The sequence below is a fragment of the Bombina bombina genome, chromosome 5 (assembly GCF_027579735.1).
Source record: "Bombina bombina isolate aBomBom1 chromosome 5, aBomBom1.pri, whole genome shotgun sequence".
NCBI classification, from domain to species: Eukaryota; Metazoa; Chordata; class Amphibia; order Anura; family Bombinatoridae; genus Bombina; species Bombina bombina.
The window spans coordinates 838,772,781-838,797,137 of NC_069503.1; the positions used below are offsets into that span (position 1 = coordinate 838,772,781).

The window sequence follows — 24,357 nt, forward strand, 5'->3', positions numbered from 1 at the left end:
GTCGCGTGACACTGTGTAATGTGATAGAATTAGATACTTCTCCAATTATTATTATATGTGTTTCTGCTCTAGTATATAGTTTTGTAATACATTTTAAAAATGAGCCATTGAAATTGAACTTGCTTAGTGTAGTTAAGATATGAGCCCATTCAACTCTATCGAAGGCCTTCTCTGCATCCAGAGACAGCAGGAAGGCCTCCGGCAGAGTCCCATCAGGCCCCATCTCTTTATTTAATCTGTATTATTCCATTATTTGCAATATAGTTCTCACATGTGTTGTGGAAGATCTCCCATTTATAAATCCCACTTGTTCTCTTCCTATAATATCAGGTATAATATTATTGAGTCTATTAGCTAGTATTTTCATTAAGATCTTATAGTCGGTGTTTATCAGTGATAATGGTCTGTATGATTGTGGTAATGTTAAATCTTCTCCTTCCTTTGGTATAACAACTATATTTGCTGATTTAAATATTTGTGTTATTGGTCCTTCCTCATTATATATATATATATATATATCTATGAACATATTGTATAACGGATCTATTACTTTTTTTATTATCATTTTGTAAAAGTCTGTAGGTAGTCCATCTGGGCCTGCCGCTTTTGCTACTGGTAAATTTTTTATAGTGTTTGATATTTCATCTTTTTCTATTTTTGCATTGATTCTATCTTGTTGATCTTTCGTTATTTCAAGTAATTTAATTTTTTCCCATAAGTTTTTGCTATTTCCATTTTTCATTTCGGAATTATAGAGTTTCTGACAGAACTACTTAAAACTCCAGTCCCATTCCGGAGAGTACTACCCTCCATAAGAGACTACTCCGAATCTTCTGCACTTCTCTACCATCCTCCTGTGACGAAAGGCAAAGAATGACTGGGGGATGAGGGGAGTGGGGGAGGTATTTAAGCCTTTGGCTGGGGTGTCTTTGCCTCCTCCTGGTGGCCAGGTTCTTTATTACCAAAAGTAATGAATGAAGCAGTGGACTCTCCTCCCCTTTAGATGGAAAATGGATATGCAAATAGGCATATTTTCATATCATCTGCTACTTCATAAGCAGGGGGTCTTGTGTTTCTGAATATTCATCCTCTACTTAATGGGAGGATTCCAATTCCATTCTACTCCTGGAGAGTACAGGTTACCTAGACGGTAACATCTTAGAGATGTCACAGATGAGCCCAGTGCCTATGAAGGATTCTCCACTTTGCATGCATTTACATTTAAATTGGTGGAGGCACGACAGCCATCAGTTGTGAAATTGCAGCATAAATTTACTGTTTAAGGGTAGAAGCCAGATCTATAGAACAGTAGAACAGCCCTGGGAATAACCCTGGTGAGTAACAAATCCTTGAGTACTCTGTGGCAACTGTAAAGCCGCCTGACCCCGTCTAGTTTTAGACACAGACTTAGCATATGTTACAAAGCTGATCAGGGGGGGGGGCACCAACACTTCCTTACATAGCAAACACATATGAAAACGGGTTAAACTGTTAGTAGATTGCTCTTCAAAAGGAATCAGCGATATGTCTTAAAACTTTATCTGCACCAGTTTGCTCCAAACATGACCACTGTCTGTATGGGAAAGGAGAAATTTGCACACCAAAAAAAAAAAATGAGTACCTCAATTCTACTTTAGATATGAGTGCAAACACCTACTTACCTGTCAGCACTCGCACTACAGTGCTTACCAAGCTGCAGGAGACCTGCTTACAGTATAAAAGCTAATCCTGTGTAGTACACACTAATAGAGGATTTAAGGAAGGAGCACTTTGAATGCACCAACAGGAGGAGGTTGCAGAAAAAGTCCCAGTGATACCTGTGGCAGGCAAGTGACAAAATCCTGCAGGAGAATTATTCAGACTGCCAATGTACTGTCCTATTCCCAGCTCCCTGAGGGGGAAAATGGGTCTGACATTGGTCTAAGAACCCCTTTTAATTGACATGTAGATTATCACTTCAAGTTGCACCATCACTAATTGCCGAGGGCAAAAAAAATTACTAAGGGAAAGTGGGAGGGATTAAAGCTGTTTTGTGTGGGGTGTTTAGCCACCTCCTGTAGGACTTGACTTTAATCCCACATGTGATAGCTACTGGACACTTAGCATCTTATGAAATATATAAGCTTTACAACTACATATCAAACATATGTTCTGTTGATGAGAACTTTTAAGTTTAATACATTTAGAAGTCAGGGATGTTCTACCAGCCTATTAGAACTGGGAGGCAGCTGCCACAAATCCAACCTATTTCCAGAGCAAATACAATATTCATTTAACTTATTATAAGTAAAAAATTAAACCAGAGAACTCTGGGTAAGATATGCCAATTTTTGCTTTGGCTAAACACAGTGATAGGAAAGAAGAGTGTCAGATGATGCATATATAATTTTATATACCATATCACAAAGCCCTATTAGTCTGCTAAAAGAATTGTGTATAATATGTATGGGTGCACATAACAAGAGAGTGGATAATTGTGGTGAACCCTGTGTCTAAGCACAGAAATTGGGAAAAACCTCTGTAAGGGGTTAATTACAATGTGGCAACATGGGCAGAGGTTGCATTATAAGCTGGATGTCCATAAGGAAAAGAAGCAAGCAAAGTATTCATCTGGCAGCAGCATGACTACAAAAAGCGCTGAAGCAGGTAAATATGAAAAATAATTATTTGCTAGAGAAATAATTATATTAGTATGATGATTAATAAGGAACCAAGAACATACAACTGAGCAATATTTAATATTAATAGCAAGATTTTTACATTTTAATCTGGTCTGCGAATAATGTAATATTTACTAATCCCAATTCAAAAGAGTATGTCAGTAAATGAAGAGAATGAAATCCATCTTGAAAAGGTAACCTATTACAAATCAGTATAAACTTTTTTAAAGGAATACTAACCCCAAATTTTTCTTGCATGATCCAGATAGAGCATGCAATTTTAAGCAACTTTCTAATTTACTCCTATTATCAATTTTTCTTTGTTCTCTTGCTAGCTTGATTTGAAAAAGCAGTAATGAAAGGTTAGGAGCCGGCCCATTTTTAGTTCAGCACCTTGGTAGCGCTTGCTGATTGGATTGCTACATTTAGCCACAAATCAGCAAGTGCTACCCAGGTGCTGAACAAAAAATGGTCCGGCTCTAAAGCTTACAGTACTGCTTTTTCAAATCAAGATAGCATGAGAACAAAGAAAAATTGATAATAGGAGTGAATTAGAAAGGTGCTTAAAATCTCATGCTCTATCTGAATCATAAAAGAAAAAAATTGGGTTTAGTGTCCCTTTAAGTCAACAAAAGGATAGAAAGGTTGGAATAAAACCATCACCCAGATCCTGAAAAGGAAGATTACATATCGAAACCCCAGACTGAAGATGATAAAAAAACTATTATACAAGACAGAAGTCTGTATATGACAATAAACTCAACCTCAAAAAAAAAAAACAAAAAAAACAAAAAAACACAACAAAAAACACTCACCTGTGAATAAAGCCCATTGAGTGAATGGCATCTAAAGCTAAAACAACTTCAGCTGTGTAAAAGCGAGCCCATTTTTCAGGAACATCATAGTTGCTCATCAAATTAACAAGATCTCCACCGGGCATGTACTCCATTACCATGTAAAGATAGCGATTGTCTTGAAAAGCATAAAATAACTGTGGGTTGAAAAATGCAGCGTGTTACCAATACTTAATAGATTTATGTAAAATTTAACAACTGTTTCAAGGAAAGGTTTATGAATCCTTTAGAATTACCTGGATTTCTGCATTGATTATCCATTAAACGTGGCCTAATCTTCATTTAAAGGGACAGTCTACACCAGAATTTTTATGGTTTTAAAAGATAGATAACATAATTTATGCTTACCTGATAAATTTATTTCTCTTGTAGTGTATCCAGTCCACGGATCATCCATTACTTATGGGATATTCTCCTTCCCAACAGGAAGTTGCAAGAGGATCACCCACAGCAGAGCTGCTATATAGCTCCTCCCCTCACTGCCATATCCAGTCATTTGACCGAAACAAGACGAGAAAGGAGAAACCATAGGGTGCAGTGGTGACTGTAGATTAATTAAAATTTAGACCTGCCTTAAAAGGACAGGGCGGGCCATGGACTGGATACACTACAAGAGAAATAAATTTATCAGGTAAGCATAAATTATGTTTTCTCTTGTTAAGTGTATCCAGTCCACGGATCATCCATTACTTATGGGATACCAATACCAAAGCTAAAGTACACGGATGATGGGAGGGACAAGGCAGGATTAAACGGAAGAAACCACTGCCTGAAGAACCTTTCTCCCAAAAACAGCCCCCGGAAGAAGCAAAAGTATCAAATTTGTAAAATTTTGAAAAGGTGTGAAGCGAAGACCAAGTTGCAGCCTTGCAAATCTGTTCAACAGAGGCCTCATTTTTAAAGGCCCAGGTGGAAGCCACAGCTCTAGTAGAATGAGCTGTAATCCTTTCAGGGGGCTGCTGTCCAGCAGTCTCATAGGCTAAGCGAATTATGCTCCGAAGCCAAAAGGAAAGAGAGGTTGCCGAAGCTTTTTGACCTCTCCTCTGTCCAGAGTAAACGACAAACAGTGTAGATGTTTGGCGAAAATCTTTAGTAGCTTGTAAGTAAAACTTCAAGGCACGGACTACATCCAGATTATGTAAGAGACGTTCCTTCTTCGAAGAAGGATTAGGACACAATGATGGAACAACAATCTCTTGATTGATATTCTTGTTAGAAACCACCTTAGGTAAAAACCCAGGTTTGGTACGCAGAACTACCTTATCTGCATGAAAAATCAGATAAGGAGAATCACATTGTAAGGCAGATAGCTCAGAGACTCTTCAAGCCGAGGAAATAGCCATCAAAAACAGAACTTTCCAAGATAAAAGTTTAATATCAATGGAATGAAGGGGTTCAAACAGAACTCCATGAAGAACTTTAAGAACCAAGTTTAAGCTCCACGGGGGAGCAACAGTTTTAAACACAGGCTTAATTCTAACCAAAGCCTGACAAAAAGCCTGGACGTCTGGAACCTCTGCCAGACGCTTGTGCAAAAGAATAGACTGAGCAGAAATCTGTCCTTTTAAAGAACTATCTGATAATCCTTTGTCCAAACCCTCTTGGAGAAAGGACAATATCCTAGGAATCCTAACCTTACTCCATGAGTAATTCTTGGATTCACACCAATAAAGATATTTACGCCATATCTTATGGTAGATTTTCCTGGTGACAGGCTTTCGTGCCTGTATTAAGGTATCAATGACTGACTCGGAGAAGCCACGCCTTGATAGGATCAAGCGTTCAATCTCCATGCAGTCAGTCTCAGAGAAATTAGATTTGGATGATTGAAAGGACCTTGTATTAGAAGGTCCTGCCTCAGAGGCAGAGTCCATGGTGGAAAGGATGACATGTCCACTAGGTCTGCATACCAGGTCCTGCGTGGCCACGCAGGCGCTATCAGAATCACTGATGCTCTCTCCTGCTTGATTTTGGCAATCAGTCGAGGGAGCATAGGAAACGGTGGAAACACATAAGCCAGGTTGAAGAACCAAGGCGCTGATAGAGCATCTATCAGCATCGCTCCCGGGTCCCTGGACCTGGATCCGTAACAAGGAAGCTTGGCGTTCTGGCGAGACGCCATGAGATCCAGTTCTGGTTTGCCCCAACGATGGATCAGTTGAGCAAACACCTCCGGATGGCGTTCCCACTCCCCCGGATGAAAAGTCTGACGACTTAGAAAATCCGCCTCCCAGTTCTCTACGCCTGGGATGTGGATCGCTGACAGATGGCAAGAGTGAGACTCTGCCCAGCGAATTATCTTTGAGACTTCTAACATCACTAGGGAACTCCTGGTTCCCCCTTGATGGTTGATGTAAGCCACAGTCGTGATGTTGTCCGACTGAAATCTGATGAACCTCAGGGTTGCTAACTGAGGCCAAGCTAGAAGAGCATTGAATATTGCTCTTAACTCCAGAATATTTATTGGGAGGAGTTTCTCCTCCTGAGTCCACGATCCCTGAGCCTTCAGGGAGTTCCAGACTGCGCCCCAACCTAGAAGGCTGGCATCTGTTGTTACAATCGTCCAATCTGGCCTGCGAAAGGTCATACCCATGGACAGATGGACCCGAGATAGCGACCAGAGAAGAGAATCTCTGGTCTCTTGATCCAGATTTAGTAGAGGGGACAAATCTGAGTAATCCCCATTCCACTGACTTAGCATGCATAATTGCAGCGGTCTGAGATGCAGGCGCGCAAATGGCACTATGTCCATTGCCGCTACCATTAAGCCGATTACTTCCATGCACTGAGCCACTGACGGACGTGGAATGGAATGAAGGACACGGCAAGCATTTAGAAGTTTTGATAACCTGGACTCCGTCAGGTAAATTTTCATCTCTACAGAATCTATAAGAGTCCCTAGGAAGGTGACTCTTGTGAGTGGGGATAGAGAACTCTTTTCCACGTTCACTTTCCACCCATGCGACCTCAGAAATGCCTGAACTATCTCTGTATGAGACTTGGCAATTTGAAAGCTTGACGCCTGTATCAGGATGTCGTCTAGATACAGACCCACCGCTATGCCTCGCGGTCTTAGAACCGCCAGAAGTGAGCGCAGAACCTTTGTAAAGATTCTCGGGGCTGTGGCCAACCCGAAGGGAAGAGCTACAAATTGGTAATGCCTGTCTAGAAAGGCAAACCTTAGGAACCGATGATGATCTTTGTGAATCGGTATGTGAAGGTAGGCATCCTTTAAGTCCACTGTGGTCATGTACTGACCCTCTTGGATCATGGGTAGGATGGTCCGAATAGTTTCCATTTTGAATGATGGAACTCTGAGGAATTTGTTTAAGATCTTTAGATCCAAGATTGGTCTGAAGGTTCCCCCTTTCTTGGGAACCACAAACAGATTTGAATAAAACCCCTGTCCCTGTTCCGTCCGCGGAACTGGATGGATCACTCCCATTACTAGGAGGTCTTGCACACAGCTTAGGAATTCCTCTTTCTTTATCTGGTTTGCTGATAACCTTGAAAGATGAAATCTCCCATGTGGAGGAGAAGCTTTGAAGTCCAGAAGATATCCCTGAGATATGATCTCCAACGCCCAGGGATCCTGAACATCTCTTGCCCACGCCTGGGCGAAGAGAGAAAGTCTGCCCCCCACTAGATCCGTTTCCGGATAGGGGGCCGTTCCTTCATGCTGTCTTGGGGGCAGCAGCAGGTTTTCTGGCCTGCTTGCCCTTGTTCCAGGACTGGTTAGGTTTCCAGGCCTGTCTGGAATGAGCAACAGTTCCCTCTTGTTTTGAAGCGGAGGAAGTTGATGCTGCTCCTGCCTTGAAATTTCGAAAGGCACGAAAATTAGACTGTTTGGCCCTGTCCTGAGGAAGGGTATGACCCTTGCCTCCAGTAATGTCAGCAATAACTTCCTTCAAGCCAGGCCCGAATAAGGTCTGCCCCTTGAAAGGAATGTTGAGTAATTTAGACTTTGAAGTCACGTCAGCTGACCAGGATTTAAGCCATAGCGCCCTATGCGCCTGGATGGCGAATCCGGAATTCTTAGCCGTTAGTTTAGTCAAATGAACAATGGCATCAGAAACAAATGAGTTAGCTAGCTTAAGCGTTCTAAGCTTGTCAATAATTTCCTCCAACGGAGCTGTATGGATGGCCTCTTCCAGGGCCTCAAACCAGAATGCCGCCGCAAGAAAGTGACAGGCGCAATGCATGCAAGGGGCTGCAAAATAAAACCTTGTTGAATAAACATTTTCTTAAGGTAACCCTCTAATTTTTTATCCATTGGATCTGAAAAAGCACAACTGTCCTCAACCGGGATAGTGCTACGCTTTGCTAAAGTAGAAACTGCTCCCTCCACCTTAGGGACCGTCTGCCATAAGTCCCGTGTAGTGGCGTCTATTGGAAACATTTTTCTAAATATAGGAGGTGGGGAAAAGGGCACACCGGGTCTATCCCACTCCTTGCTAATAATTTCTGTAAGCCTTTTAGGTATAGGAAAAACGTCAGTACACACCGGCACCGCATAGTATCTATCCAGCCTACACAATTTCTCTGGAATTGCAACTGTGTTACAGTCATTCAGAGCAGCTAATACCTCCCCAAGCAATACACGGAGGTTCTCAAGCTTAAATTTAAAATTAGAAATCTCTGAATCAGGTTTCCCCGAGACAGAGATGTCACCCACAGAATGAAGCTCTCCGTCCTCATGTTCTGCATACTGTGACGCAGTATCAGATATGGCTCTTACAGCATTTGCGCGCTCTGTATCTCTCCTAACCCCAGAGCTATCGCGCTTGCCTCTTAATTCAGGCAATCTAGATAATACCTCTGACAGGGTATTATTCATGATTGCAGCCATGTAATCGCTATGGGCGTCCCTGATGTAATTGGCGCCATATTAGCGTGCGTCCCCTGAGCGGGAGGCGAAGGGTCTGACACGTGGGGAGAGTTAGTCGGCATAACTTCCCCCTCAACAGAACCCTCTGGTGATCATTCTTTTATAGATAAAGACTGATCTTTACTGTTTAAGGTGAAATCAATACATTTAGTACACATTCTCCTATGGGGCTCCACAATGGCTTTCAAACATAATGAACAAGTAGGTTCCTCTGTATCAGACATGTTTAAACAGACTAGCAATGAGACTAGCAAGCTTGGAAAACACTTCAAACAAGTTTTCAAGCAATATAAAAAACGTAACTGCACCTTTAAGAAAACATAATTTATGTAAGAACTTACCTGATAAATTCATTTCTTTCATATTAGCAAGAGTCCATGAGCTAGTGATGTATGGGATATACATTCCTACCAGGAGGGGCAAAGTTTCCCAAACCTCAAAATGCCTACAAATACACCCCTCACCACACCCACAAATCAGTTTAACGAATAGCCAAGAAGTGGGGTGATAAGAAAAAGTGCGAAAGCATAAAAAATAAGGAATTGGAATAATTGTGCTTTATACAAAAAAATCATAACCACCACAAAAAGGGTGGGCCTCATGGACTCTTGCTAATATGAAAGAAATGAATTTATCAGGTAAGTTCTTACATAAATTATGTTTTCTTTCATGTAATTAGCAAGAGTCCATGAGCTAGTGACGTATGGGATAATGACTACCCAAGATGTGGATCTTTCCACGCAAGAGTCACTAGAGAGGGAGGGATAAAATAAAGACAGCCAATTCCGCTGAAAAATAATCCACACCCAAAATAATTTAAATTCTATAATGAAAAAAACTGAAAATATAAGCAGAATATTCAAACTGAAACAGCTGCCTGAAGAACTTTTCTACCAAAAACAGCTTCAGAAGAAGAAAACACATCAAAATGGTAGAATTTAGTAAAAGTATGCAAAGACCACCAAGTTGCTGCTTTGCAAATCTGATCAACCGAAGCTTCATTCCTAAACGCCCAGGAAGTAGAAACTGACCTAGTAGAAGGACTGTAATCCTTTGAGGCGGAGTTTTACCCGACTGGACATAAGCATGATGAATTAAAGATTTCAACCAAGATGCCAAAGAAATGGCAGAGGCCTTCTGACCTTTCCTAGAACCGGAAAAGATAACAAATAGACTAGAAGTCTTTCGGAAAGACTTAGTAGCTTCAACAAAATATTTCAAAGCTCTAACTACATCCAAAGAATGCAATGATTTCTCCTTAGAATTCTTAGGATTAGGACATAATGAAGGAACCACAATTTCTCTACTAATGTTGTTGGAATTCACAACCTTAGGTAAAAATTCAAAAGAAGTTCGCAACACCGCCTTATCCTGGTGAAAAATCAGAAAAGGAGATTCACAAGAAAGAGCAGATAATTCAGAAACTCTTCTGGCAGAAGAGATGGCCAAAAGGAACAAAACTTTCCAAGAAAGTAATTTAATGTCCAATGAATGCATAGGTTCAAACGGAGGAGCTTGAAGAGCCCCCAGAACCAAATTCAAACTCCAAGGAGGAGAAATTGACTTAATAACAGGTTTTATACGAACCAAAGCTTGTACAAAACAATGAATATCAGGAAGAATAGCAATCTTTCTGTGAAAAAGAACAGAAAGAGCAGAGATTTGTCCTTTCAAGGAACTTGCAGACAAACCTTTATCTAAACCATCCTGAAGAAACTGTAAAATTCTCGGAATTCTAAAAGAATGCCAGGGAAAATGATGAGAAAGACACCAAGAAATATAAGTCTTCCAGACTCTATAATATATCTCTCTAGATACAGATTTACGAGCCTGTAACATAGTATTAATCACAGAGTCAGAGAAACCTCTTTGACTAAGAATCAAGCGTTCAATCTCCATACCTTTAAATTTAAGGATTTGAGATCCTGATGGAAAAAAGGACCTTGCGACAGAAGGTCTTGTCTTAACGGAAGAGTCCACGGTTGGCAAGAAGCCATCCGGACAAGATCCGCATACCAAAACCTGTGAGGCCATGCAGGAGCTACCAGCAGAACAAACGAGCATTCCTTCAGAATCTTGGAGATCACTCTTGGAAGAAGAACTAGAGGCGGAAAGATATAGGCAGGATGATACTTCCAAGGAAGTGACAATGCATCCACTGCTTCCGCTTGAGGATCCCTGGATCTGGACAGATACCTGGGAAGTTTCTTGTTTAGATGAGAGGCCATCAGATCTATTTCTGGAAGTCCCCACATTTGAACAATCTGAAGAAATACCTCTGGGTGAAGAGACCATTCGCCCGGATGCAACGTTTGGCGACTGAGATAATCCGCTTCTCAATTGTCTATACCTGGGATATGAACCGCAGAAACTAGACAGGAGCTGGATTCCGCCCAAACCAGAATTCGAGATACTTCTTTCATAGCTAGAGGACTGTGAGTCCCTCCTTGATGATTGATGTATGCCACAGATGTGACATTGTCTGTCTGAAAACAAATGAACGATTCTCTCTTTAGAAGAGGCCAAGACTGAAGAGCTCTAAAAATTGCACAGAGTTCCAAAATATTGATCGGTAATCTCACCTCCTGAGATTCCCAAACTCCTTGTGCCGTCAGAGACCCCCACACAGCTCCCCAACCTGTAAGACTTGCATCTGTTGAAATTACAGTCCAGGTCGGAAGAACAAAAGAAGCCCCCTGAACTAAACGATGGTGATCTGTCCACCACGTCAGAGAGTGTCGTACAATCTGTTTTAAAGATATTAATTGAGATATCTTCGTGTAATCCCTGCACCATTGGTTCAGCATCCAGAGCTGAAGAGGTCGCATGTGAAAACGAGCAAAGGGGATCGCGTCCGATGCAGCAGTCATAAGACCTAGAATTTCCATGCATAAGGCTACCGAAGGGAATGATTGCGACTGAAGGTTTCGACAAGCTGATATCAATTTTAGACGTCTCTTGTCTGTCAAAGATAGAGTCATGGACACTGAATCTATCTGGAAACCCAAAAAGGTTACCCTTGTCTGAGGAATCAATGAACTTTTTAGTAAATTGATCCTCCAACCATGATCTTGAAGAAACAACACAAGTCGATTCGTATGAGATTCTGCTAAATGTGAAGACTGAGCAAGTACCAAGATATCGTCCAAATAAGGAAATACCACAATACCCTGTTCTCTGATTACAGACAGAAGGGCACCGAGAACCTTTGTAAAAATTCTTGGAGCTGTTGCTAGGCCAAACGGCAGAGCCACAAACTGGTAATGCTTGTCTAGGAAAGAGAATCTCAGAAACTGATAGTGATCTGGATGAATCGGAATATGCCGATATGCATCCTGTAAATCTATTGTAGACATATAATGCCCTTGCTGAACAAAAGGCAGGATTAGTCCTTACAGTTACCATTTTGAATGTTGGTATCCTTACATAACGATTCAATATTTTTAGATCCAGAACTGGTCTGAAGGAATTCTCCTTCTTTGGTACAATGAAGAGATTTGAATAAAAGCCCAGCCCCTGTTCCAGAACTGGAACAGGCATAATTACTCCAGCCAACTCTAGATCTGAAACACATTTCAGAAATGCTGGAGCCTTCGCTGGATTTACTGGGACACGGGAAAGAAAAAATCTCTTTGCAGGAGGTCTTATCTTGAAACCAATTCTGTACCCTTCTGAAACAATGTTCTGAATCCAAAGATTGTGAACGGAATTGATCCAAATTTCTTTGAAAAAACGTAATCTGCCCCCTACCAGCTGAGCTGGAATGAGGGCCGCACCTTCATGTGGACTTAGGAGCTGGGTTTGATTTTCTAAAAAGCTTGGATTTATTGCAGACTGGAGATGGTTTCCAAACTGATACCGCTCCTGAGGATGAAGGATCAGGCTTTTGTTCCTTGTTGTGACGAAAGGAACGAAAACGATTATTTGACCTGAATTTACCTTTAGACTTTTTATCCTGAGGTAAAAAAGTTCCTTTCCATCCAGTAACAGTTGAGATAATAGAATCCAACTGAGAACCAAATAATGTATTACCCTGGAAAGAAAGGGAAAGCAGAGTAGACTTAGAAGACATATCAGCATTCCAAGTTTTAAGCCATAAAGCTCTTCTAGCTAAAATAGCTAGAGACATATACCTGACATCAACTCTAATGATATCAAAGATGGCATCACAAATAAAATTATTAGCATGTTGAAGCAGAATAATAATGCTATGAGAATTATGATCTGTAACTTGTTGTGCTAAAGCTTCCAACCAAAAAGTTGAAGCTGCAGCAATATCCGCTAAAGATATAGCAGGTCTAAGAAGATTACCTGAACACAAATAAGCTTTTCTTAGAAAGGATTCAATTTTCCTATCTAAAGGATCCTTAAAGGAAGTACCATCTGCCGTAGGAATACAAACTTACTTCACCACCTCCATAGGAGGCAAAGTTTGTAAAAACTGATTTGTGGGTGTGGTGAGGGGTGTATTTGTAGGCATTTTGAGGTTTGGGAAACTTTGCCCCTCCTGGTAGGAATGTATATCCCATACGTCACTAGCTCATGGACTCTTGCTAATTACATGAAAGAAACACAAATTTTGTCCAAATTTGAAATAACAGTGAAAAAAGGCAGTTACACTAACGAAATTTTTACAGTGTATGTAACAAGTCAGCAGAGCATTGCACCCACTTGCAAATGGATGATTAAACCCTTAATAACAAAAACAGAATAATAAATGACAAAAAGGTTTTTTTGTTTTTTTTTAAACACAGTCACAACAACTGCCACAGTCTACTGTGATTGTTACCCTCCTCAAACACGACTTTGAAGCCTTTTGAGCCCTTCAGAGATGTCCTGTATCATGCAGAGGGAAGCTGAATGTCTCCGTCAGTATTTTTATCTGCACAGTAAAGCACTAAAATAGGCCCTTCCCACTCATATTGCAACAGTGGAAAGCTTCAGGAAACTGTTTCTAGGCAAAAATCAAGCCAGCCATGTGGAAAAAACTAGGCCCCAATAAGTTTTATCACCAAACATATATAAAAAACGATTAAACATGCCAGCAAACGCTTTAAAATACACTTTTATAAGAGTATGTATCTCTATTAATAAGCCTGATACCAGTCACTATCACTGCATTTAAGGCTTTACTTACATTACTTCGGTATCAGCAGCATTTTCTAGCAAATTCCATCCCTAGAAAAATATTTTAACTGCACATACCTTATTGCAGGAAAACCTGCATGCTATACCCCCTCTGAAGTTACCTCACTCCTCAGAATATGTGAGAACAGCAAAGGATCTTAGTTACTTCTGCTAAGATCATAGAAAACACAGGCAGATTCTTCTTCTAAATACTGCCTGAGATAAACAGTACACTCCGGTACCATTTAAAAATAACAAACTTTTGATTGAAGAAATAAACTAAGTCTAAAACACCACAGTCCTCTTACGACCTCCATCTTAGTTGAGAGTTGCAAGAGAATGACTGGATATGGCAGTGAGGGGAGGAGCTATATAGCAGCTCTGCTGTGGGTGATCCTCTTGCAACTTCCTGTTGGGAAGGAGAATATCCCATAAGTAATGGATGATCCGTGGACTGGATACACTTAACAAGAAAAAATCCCTTTATTACCCATTTCCCAGTTTTGCATAACTAACACAGTTATAATAATATACTTTTAACTTCTGTGATTATCTTGTATCTAAGCCTCTGCAAACTGCCCCTTTTTTCAGTTCTTTTGACAGACTTGCAGTCTAGCCAATCAGTGCCTGCTCCCAGATAACTTCTCGTGCACGAGCAGTGTTATCTATATGAAATACGTGAACACCCTCTAGTGGTGAAAAACTGTTAAAATGCAATCTGAAAGAGGTGGGCTTCAGGGTCTAAGAAATTAGCATATGAACCTCCTAGGTTAAGCTTTCAACTAAGAATAACAAGAGAACAAAGCAAAATTGGTGATAAAAGTAAATTGGAAAATAGTTTAAAATTGCATGCTCTATCTGAATCATGAACGTTTATTTTGGCCTAGACTGTCCCTTTAAGTCACAATTATACAGAAAAACAATCTGACTAAACACACACAAAAATAGAAATCAACACCAAAAATACAAGGAATTTCTATATCTTGGCCCAAATCCCTAGGTAATATTTACTTAACATTGAAAAACCCTATCCCATGGGGTGTGGACGAAACTGCCTAATCCCCTAGTTACCTGTATGAAAGTAACCCTCAAGCACCACCTCTTCCTATAGATGTCCAGCCCAAAAATATGTGTACTAGGGCTGCAACTAACGATTATTTTCATAATCGATTAATCGGCCGATTATTTTTTCGACTAATCGGATAAAAAGAGAATCAATAATAGTTTTCTATGTTTTAAATAAAATCCACATAATGAGTGTTACAAATATAAACTTCAGACTAAAACTTTACATTAACACAACTGTTTCTTCAATTTTTAAGCAGCAGAGCACAGTTTTATAATTAAACAAAACAAAACCACAAACTGTTTGAAAAGAGGTAGAAAGAGTTAGACTATCACTGTTAATAACATTCTGTTATTCACTCTAAGAAACTTTGCATTGAAATGCAAAAATCTCAACATGTCCACATGCTTCTGGCTAAGGCTGGTTCTCTGTTTGCAGCTATATTTCCTGCAGCAGAGAAAAGGCTGTTGAGGTGTATAAGTAGGGTTTTGCCAATTTCACCAAAGTGGGATATTTCTACCTTGGCAAGGGGCCTCTCAATAAAGTAACCCTTGACTTCATTCTAACATAAAAATATCTTGAATATCTATATGCAATGGTAAATAACCAGCTATAAGGTTAGGGGAAATATCTAGTCCGCTCTAAAAATAACAGATATATACTTATAAAGGTTGAATCTGGTACATATCACAATTTATTAAAAATATAAAAAAACAATAAAAAACTAAATCAGAAGCGCTAAGGACTGTATATCAATAACAAGACAAAGCCTTACACATTTATTTATACAGTACATTATAATCAGCAATAGCAAGCAATACGCTAATAATTGTGCAAACAGATAATAATGCACATCAATTTAAATAACGCCCATCAATCTAGGGGCAAGGTGTAAACAGCAAGCTTGGCACTTTATCATGACAAGCATAGTTCCATATCACCAGATTTAATATAAACAATCCAAATGATGACTATTATATCTGGGTTGCACATAAGCCAGGGGTAGTTGTAAACTTATACTGTCCTGAAAAAGTGAAAAGTATATGTCTGTAGATGTCCTTTAGGCTAAGGACATAACCATAAAACACAATACCAAGTGCAGGAGCTCAATGGAGTGAAGCAGCTGGTGTTGTGCACAGACCAACTAATTGCAAACCAACTAATCGATTAATCGATTATGAGATTCGTTGACAACTATTTTCATAATCGATTATTATCGATTATGACGATTAGTTGTTGCAGCTCTAATGTGTACTAATAAAAAAAAGGTAGGGAGACTGGCAAGTATTACACAGCAGTATGGGCCAAGTTATAGAAATTCCTTGTATTTTTAGTGTTAATTTCTAGTTATCTTCTCCCTTCCTGGTAAAACGTACCAGTGAATAGATAATAAAGTGGTTGCATATAAAAAGATGGGTGGGAAAAAGTACAAATATAAGATAAAATGGAAACAAACTTTTGCAATCAAAAACCTAGCAGAAAGATTGGTGTAAGTTAAGAATATATTGAAAAACAAATGTATAATTAGACTGGTCGATTGAAAATCAAATCTCTTCAGGTATAGTATCGGACTCAAAAGCCAAAAATACTACAACTGTACTCATGAAAAATATCCTAAGACTATCCAAATTTCAAGAATACCCAATGCCTGTCTATAATAGGGGTAAGAACCTTAAGGACAATATTGTAAGGGTAGATATTGGACCTTGCAAGAGGTTAGTTCAGAGGAACTTAAGCAAAAAAAAAGTTTAGGATGTTTTTCATGTTTAAATTGCTCTAACTGTAATCTTATATAGGGCTCCACATTCTTCTATCTCAGGGCTGGTAAGAAGTACAACATAGATTATGTTGTATATTTAATTAAATGCCAGTGTGGATGGGGGTATGCAGGAGAGACCACCCGTAAGGTTCGGGAGAGAATGAAGCAACATAAGAGCAATATGGTGACCTGTCATTTTATTACAGCAGGACATAGCTTGAGCCAACTGAGATTTCAGGTACCTAAACAGGTGTGTTGTCCAAGGAGAGAAGGTGACAGAGAAACCATTTTGAAACAAAAGGGAACTATATTGGATCTGTGATTTGGGGGCTTTATCCCCTGGGGGCATGAATAGAGAAATAGATTGGACTGTATTTAATTGAGTAAGAAGTTTCATAGGCCTAAAGAGAGGTGATATTGAATAAGGCTGTATACTATATAGTTATAACAATGGATAAGAAAATGTTAAGTAATTGTATAAACTAAAGGGATGAGGATATCTCTCTATCTTAGCTGAAATGGTTAAACAAGTTTCACATAAGGAGTTGTGGGAGGGTTAATTTGGAGGTGGGGCTTATGGTATTTAAGGAGTGTTTTGCCTCTGTATTATCACACATGATTAAGGACTTGGATCAGAAACGTTGTGTTTTTAAGTCTTTGGTCCAATAAAATTTGAATGAAGGATTGGTGGTGCTGCTGCAACTTTATTTGCTACCTATAGTCTCTGGAAATAGTCTAGAAAAAAACATCCAGATATAAAAAACCTCATAAGTGTATTTCCATCAAGAATCCAAGAAACAAGGACAATATGATCTCCCTCACAAACATTGTGTTTTTTCACATAAAATATGAAAGAAACAGACACTATCAAACAACAGTAAAGTCTCTTGGATAGCGGATAAAAGGATGAAAGAAATTTAATCTGATTCTGCAAGGAATATGCTTATTCAATTAATTCATTGGTTTTAGGGGGATAAAAATTCCTTTTTTAATCCCCCTAAAACCAATGAATTAATTGAATAAGCCATATTTTTACCCACTAGCAATAACTTCTAGTCATGAGATTGAAAATTTCTGATTTAATTGTACGCCCATTTTTAAATTTATGAATTGTTGACCTTACTATCCTTTGTTGAAAAGTAATATGTATATATCGTTAATTTTTACCCACTGACAATAATTCTAGATATGGGAATGATGATTCTGATCTTATATTTTCGTTTTAGTTTAGGTAATTTTAAGTTTGCACGATCTAAATGTATATTATTTAATGAAGGCACTTTAGAATTGAGAAATATATAAGTTGAATTGTATGAATGCTAAAAAAGCAGAAATGATAAGTTCTCTTCCTTGTGTATGAAGTAACTAAATAACAACACAGAAACAATCATTACCAACTTAAATAAAGTCCACCTTTACATTGGAAGCCACACAGGTGTTGATAGAAATCAAAAGGAAATGAAGGAACCAATCAAAACACATTCATACCTTTAAAAAGCCAGAAGCTAGCAGGATAAGCATTCTTGATAAAGCCCAGAAGGGTGAAACGCGTTGAATGGGACCTGCTACACTCTACTAAACTTCATTTACCACTGTCACAAAGCTGTGTGACACTGCAACTTTAAACTTTTCTCCTGACCCTGCAAGTTAAAATCTACCTTTGGCAACTTCAGGGAACACAGTGTTACTGCTAAACACTGACCAAAGATTTCTTCAAACCTCAAGAAGTCTGAGGGAACCCAGATGAAAGTAATATTTGGGCTATAAGAAGAAAGGAAAACAAAAAAGGATAACTACATTAACAGAACGGATCATCACCCCTGACCTCTGAATCAAAGAGAAGGTCAGGTGACTTATCAGAAGCACCAGGATCTAACAGTCTGTGAATCCCTCACAGTGAAGAATATCAGCGGTTGCAACCAGGACAGATTAAGGTACCTCTACACTAAATTTGCACTGCAGTTTTTTAAATCACGCAAACTAAACTTTAAAGACATCAAGGTATTCATATGTTAAATTAACCATTTCCATTAATCACGATTGTTTTGGCACCAAATTCAAAATAACGGCCGTTTTTTTTTGCCTTTTAACTATCCAGCACACCTGAGCCAATTATATGTCCAAGGAGAGTAACTGTGTAACTTTATAACGGTATTTGTTACTAAAGAACTGCAAAGCTGTTACGCTAAATTTCTAATCACAGTTGTACCGAAGCCGTTACGCTCACCTTCTAATTACAGTTGAACATTAGAGCTGAATCTATTTGCTTTTAATATATTAAGATTGATACATTTGTGCCTTTTAAATATCTAATTCACCAATTTGTTGCTTGCCATATGTTATCTATAGAATTAATTCTTTTAGACCTGGAATTCTAGGGTTTATCAATATATGGTTCTAGTCTGTTTTTAAAAGTGTTGAATAAGGGAGACGTCCCTTTATTAATTAGGAATAGCATTTGCTGTTGTTTTTATGTGTTATAAGAATTTTTAAATAAACAAGATTGTATAATACATTAGTTAGATTGGTATCATCATTTCCAAGTTTCTATTAGCACTGCTAAATAAACCCCATTTTTTTTCTTGTATAGTAAGTAAGACAGTCAAATATAGACTATAACCACAAGTATATATACATGTATGCATCTATTGGAATACAGATTACACTGCTACGTACTGTATGAAATAAAACATATTGGACAGTATAGGATCACGATCTAGATACACTTATACAGGTATTAAAATATTGTGTACAAAGTTTTACATTTCTACAATAATGTTCCAGAAAGAGAGAACAGTATACACATAGTTTAACGTAAAAAAAATATACGCTACATATTCTGCAGCACATAATTAGTCAATTTCTGTCAATGCAGGAAAGAAATAATATATATATATATATATAAATACATAAGTACAAATAAACACAACTGTAGTGTAAAAGACATGATAGCATGAACATACATGAAAGTATACAGACACATCAAATAAAAGTTGTGTTTTAATTATGGAATCGGCATATACTGAAATACTGTGCACTATATATACATTGTGCATATAGTATGACATAATACCAAAGACAAGTGTAACCAATCATGTTCTGTCTATGCAGAAATTAGGTATGCAAGTATTTGAAAATATGGAATAAAAATGCTTGAAAGGAAGCACATTGAATGAATCATGTATGATATGTACAGAGCTTACCAAAAATCATGCACTTAAGTATCAGGAAAAATATAGTCCGGACTTACCCACAGTACAGAATTCCATAATTGCAAGTCAGAACATGTCGAATAAATTATTTCGTTTTAAATTTATTTTTCCGTATGTTGTATTATCTTTGTAATCTTATTATTGCTTAAATGTTTTACCTGATGTATTGAATCAATTTTTTTCTCCATAATAAAACTACTGAAATCTATATTTGTGCCTGAAATACTGGACCCTAAAATACATATATACAAAATATAACTTTAAAAAAAGGGCTGAGACAGCTGATAGCATAGAGTCCAGACATGCCCAAAATTGCTTACTAAGGGACACACAAAGCTGTAATAATCATGTTCGTCCACACAAAAAATCCTTACAAGGGACAAGTCAGAGCATGCCTCTATGGCTTCGTCATGTTATGACTTGCCCATAGTATGGAATTCTGTACTGTGAGCATGTCCAGACCAGTGATGTGCAGTCACTAGAGGCAGGGCTTGACCTCTCCTATGAGCAAAAATATATATTTTTTTTATTGGCTTTAAAAAAAAATTTCATTTTTTTTCCACAGCTACATGTTGTGCAATGGAGAGGCACAAGCAGGTCTGCCCACCAATACACAACATGCTGCGCCACCTACTGGATGAAAGTGGTTAAGATCATTGCATGGCCCATAACTGCTTATTTGAGGCAGTCCTATTTGGGCTGAACCAATCCAATGAGAGGCATTAGTAAGTGGAACTTAGGGTTGGGGCTGGATGTTTAATCATATAAAACAAAACAAAAACATTTTATTAAAGTAAGTTCTGCAACCTTAGATTTTACTGAAAGGGATTCTGTTAGTTAAAATTTATAATTGAATGAATGTGGTTTAGTGTTTTTTGTTTTTTTTACTCTTTTACAGCAGTTTAAGGATCGTTTTTGTATTTTGTTTACTCAAACTTTACACCCAGCAGCTTGCCTTATTAGTACTGCACACTAATTTATAGTCTCACTTTCTGAACTCTCTGTAGCTCTGCCGTTTGTATGGATGAGTTGTTATTTGACAAAAGTAAGCTAGACCAACAGTATGGTAATGTAAAATGAAACCAAGCAATTTAGAATGAGTTATAGCAAATATTCTCCATGGCACCTGTAGCTATAGTATTTCATGTAATCCAGTGATTCCTTAGGTGTATGTTGGACAACCCTGATGTAGACAACAAATAATAATTAATGCTCCCATTCATATGTGCTGTTCTGTTTCAGATATTTAAAATAGATTGTAGACTATTAGCATTTGATAGTCACCTAAAATATTACTTAAAAATGCAGTGGTCCCTCTTCTCCCCCCCCCCCCCTTGTGTGTGTGTGTGTCTCTCTCTATCTCTCTCCTTATGCGTTGTTCTCCCCCATGGTCTCTTACTCTGTCTCTCTTCCTCCCCCTCTGACTCTCTCATCCCTTATGTGTCTCTCTAACCCTCTGTGTGCGATTGTGTCTCTCGCTCTCTCTCTAACCCTCTGTGTGTGATTGTGTCTCTTTCTCTCTCTCTAACCCTCTGTGTGTGATTGTGTCTCTTTCTCTCTCTCTAACCCTCTGTGTGTGATTGTGCGTCTCTCTCTCTAACCCTCTGTGTGCGATTGTGTCACTCTCTTTCTCTCTCTCTAACCCTCTGTGTGTGATTGTGTCTCTCTCTTTCTCTCTCTCTCTCTAACCCTCTGTCTAACCCTCTGTGTATGATTGGGTCTCTCTCTCTCTCTAACCATCTGTGTGTGATTGTGTCTCTTTCTCTCTCTCTAACCCTCTGTGTGTGATTGTGTCTCTTTCTCTTTAACCCTCTGTGAGTGATTGTGTCTCTTTCTCTCTAACCCTCTGTGTGTGATTGTGTCTCTCTTTCTTTCTCTCTCTAACCCTCTGTGTGTGATTGTGTCCCTCTCTAACTCTGTGTGATTGTGTCTCTCTCTTTCTCTCTCTCTCTAACCCTCTGTGTGTGATTGTATCTCTCTTTCTCTCTCTAACCCTCTGTGTGTGATTGTGTCTCTTTCTCTCTCTCTAACCCTGTGTGTGTGATTGTGTCTCTCTCTAACCCTCTGTGTGCAATTGTGTGTCTCTCTCTAACCCTCTGTGTGCAATTGTGTCTCTCTCTCTCTCTAACCCTGTGTGTGTGATTGTGTCTCTCTATCTCTAACCCTCTGTGTGCAATTGTGTGTCTCTCTCTCTCTCTAACCCTCTGTGTGCAATAGTGTCTCTCTCTCTTTCTCTCTCTCTAACCCGTGTGTGTGATTGTCTCTCTGTCTCTTTCTCTTTAACCCTCTGTGTGTCTCTCCCCCCGAGTGCTTTTCTGTGTTTCTGTCTACCTTTTATTTATTTAATTAATGAATTGGTAGTGTCATCTGATGGTGTAGCTTTATTTAAAGCGGTGGGGTCAAGCGCCCCACCATCTTTAAATTTCACCAGCCGCCACTGGATCAAGACATTTTTATATTTACTGAATAATGAAGGAATCTATAAGCAGAATTTGCAGCATTAAAGTAAAAAGTATGTTTTAAACATATGTTTTAATGGGCCTGGATTTCTAGATCTCATAATCAGAGCAAGCATTTTGTTATCTGGCAAGAGTTACTGTTACAATCCTTTAGACTAAAATCAGATGTTTACTAAGTTGACCAGTTTTCCAAGACACCATTTAAAGGGACATGAAACCCATTTGCTTTCTTTCATGATTTAGAAAGAGCATGCAATTTTAAATAACTTTCCAATTTACATCTAATATCTAATTTTCTTCATTCTTTTGATATCCTTTGTGGAAAATCGTATCTAAATATGCTCAGTAGCTGCTGATTGGTGGCTGCACATAGATACCTCATGTGATTGGCTCACCCATGTGCATTGCTATTTTTTCAACAAAGGATATCTAAAGAATGAAGGCGTATCCTAGCCACTGCCTCACCAGCCTCTGACGTCACTGCACGTCACTGGTCCAGACATGTTCATTACAGCTTTGTCTTGCCCAGGCATATCCTTAAACATGAATAATTTAAAGGGTATTAAAAAGATTCACTTACTACAAGTCATATTGTACAATCCCAATTCCGAAAAAGTTGGGACACTATGGAAAATGCAAAAAAAAAAAAAAAAAAACTAAAGAGTCCTTTGAAAATTCAATTCACCCTGTACTATATTGAAAACACATCATTATTTGATGTTTTACTTTGTGAATTTAATGTTTTTTTGAAAATATACACTCATTTCAAATCTGATAACTGCAACATACTCCAAAGAATTTGGGACAGTCGAATGTGTAACATCACCTAAGCATGTGGGCACTGAAGACACCAGTTGGTTAAGTTTAGCAAGCGGAATTTCCCTCCATTCGTACATTATTGTAACATTACCTTATTTCCTATTAACCTGTTTAAAATCTGTTATATTTTTCATTCCCCTGTACCTTTAAGGGATTCATAACGCCCTTTTAACATGGCTATTTAAGCCTCACACTCAGTTTGCTCCTTGCTTGGTATTGTTCTACTTTCCCAGCTCCTTTGAAGATACTCCTACCAGAGATTAATCTTGCTTCCATTCTTGGTCTCAGTTACCTGAAGTTGTACTACATCTGCAAAACATCAGAAGCTCTGACTTACATTATATTATATTGGAGATCAGTGGACTTTTCCCTTAGCCCCGATCGGCTTGTCGACATCTTCCAGCTGGGCGTGACGTCCCATCCCTCCTCCGCTATGCAGATCAGCGTTCCTCCATTGTTAGAAACTGGTAGGCTTAAACAGGAGACTGTTTCTGGAACCATCTCTAAGGAATACTCTATTTTACACCGGGGATATTAAAATGCTCACTCGATGTTGCACTTTACTTCAAGATCTTTTAAAGCGAAACATTGTTATTATTTAGCAGCTTGTAGTTTCTTATATTTCGTCTTTAGAGCAACCAATACCTATACAGGTAGCCCTCAGTTTACGCCGGGGTTAGGTTCCAGAAGGAATGGATGTAAATTGAAACTGTTGTAAACTGAAACCCAGTTTATAATGTAAGTCAATGGGAAGTGAGGGAGATAGGTTCCAGGCCCCTCTCAAAATTGTCATAAGTAACATCTAATACATTATTTTTAAAGCTTTGAAATGAAGACTTTAAATGCTAAACAGCATTATAAACCTAATAACAATCACACAATACAGAATATATAATTAAACTAAGTTAAATGAACAAAAACATTTGCTAAACAGCATTATAAACCTAATAAAATAATCACACAACACAGACTTCACTTGCATTTTTATGCAAACAATTCTTTCTATGCATTTCAATCTGGAACGATTTATAGACAGGAAGATCTTGTTCCTTTGAAATCTGCTCGATCGCTTAGGTCTAGTTAAACTGATTAATTTCAGCTTGCTTGGCTTTGCTGCAAAACAAGCGGACAGCTCCACCTACTGGCTATTTTAATAAATGCACTGCTTCTCAATGATTTTCAATAGCAGTCACATGACTGGAAAAAAAGGTTGTAATTCTCAAACGGTGTAAATTGAACCGTTGTAAAACGAGGGATATATATATATAGTGTGAGGCTTAAATAGCCATGTTAAAAGGGCGTTATGAATCCCTTAGAGGTACAGGGGAATGAAAAAATATAACAGATTAATAGGAAATAAGGTAATGTTACAGGAAACCCCACCCCCATGGGAACCACTCAGGGGTTCACGATTTAGGCCTTTCTGGATGAATTGGATGAAGCAGACTTTTCCTTTGTGATAACACTGCTCCTAAGGCATAATCCGATGCGTCTACCTACAGTATATAATGAA

The 24,357-nt window shown here is 38.6% G+C and overlaps 1 protein-coding gene across 1 annotated transcript in view; it reads right to left on the reverse strand.

Annotated features, from left to right (window-relative positions):
• Window positions 1–24,357, reverse strand: part of ROCK1 (Rho associated coiled-coil containing protein kinase 1) — a 1,092,122-nt gene that overhangs the window by 768,808 nt on the left and 298,957 nt on the right. Inside the window, exon 5 of the mRNA XM_053714968.1 lies at window positions 3,476–3,651. Coding sequence (XP_053570943.1) covers window positions 3,476–3,651 — 176 coding nt within the window. The remainder of the gene's footprint in view (window positions 1–3,475; window positions 3,652–24,357) is intronic.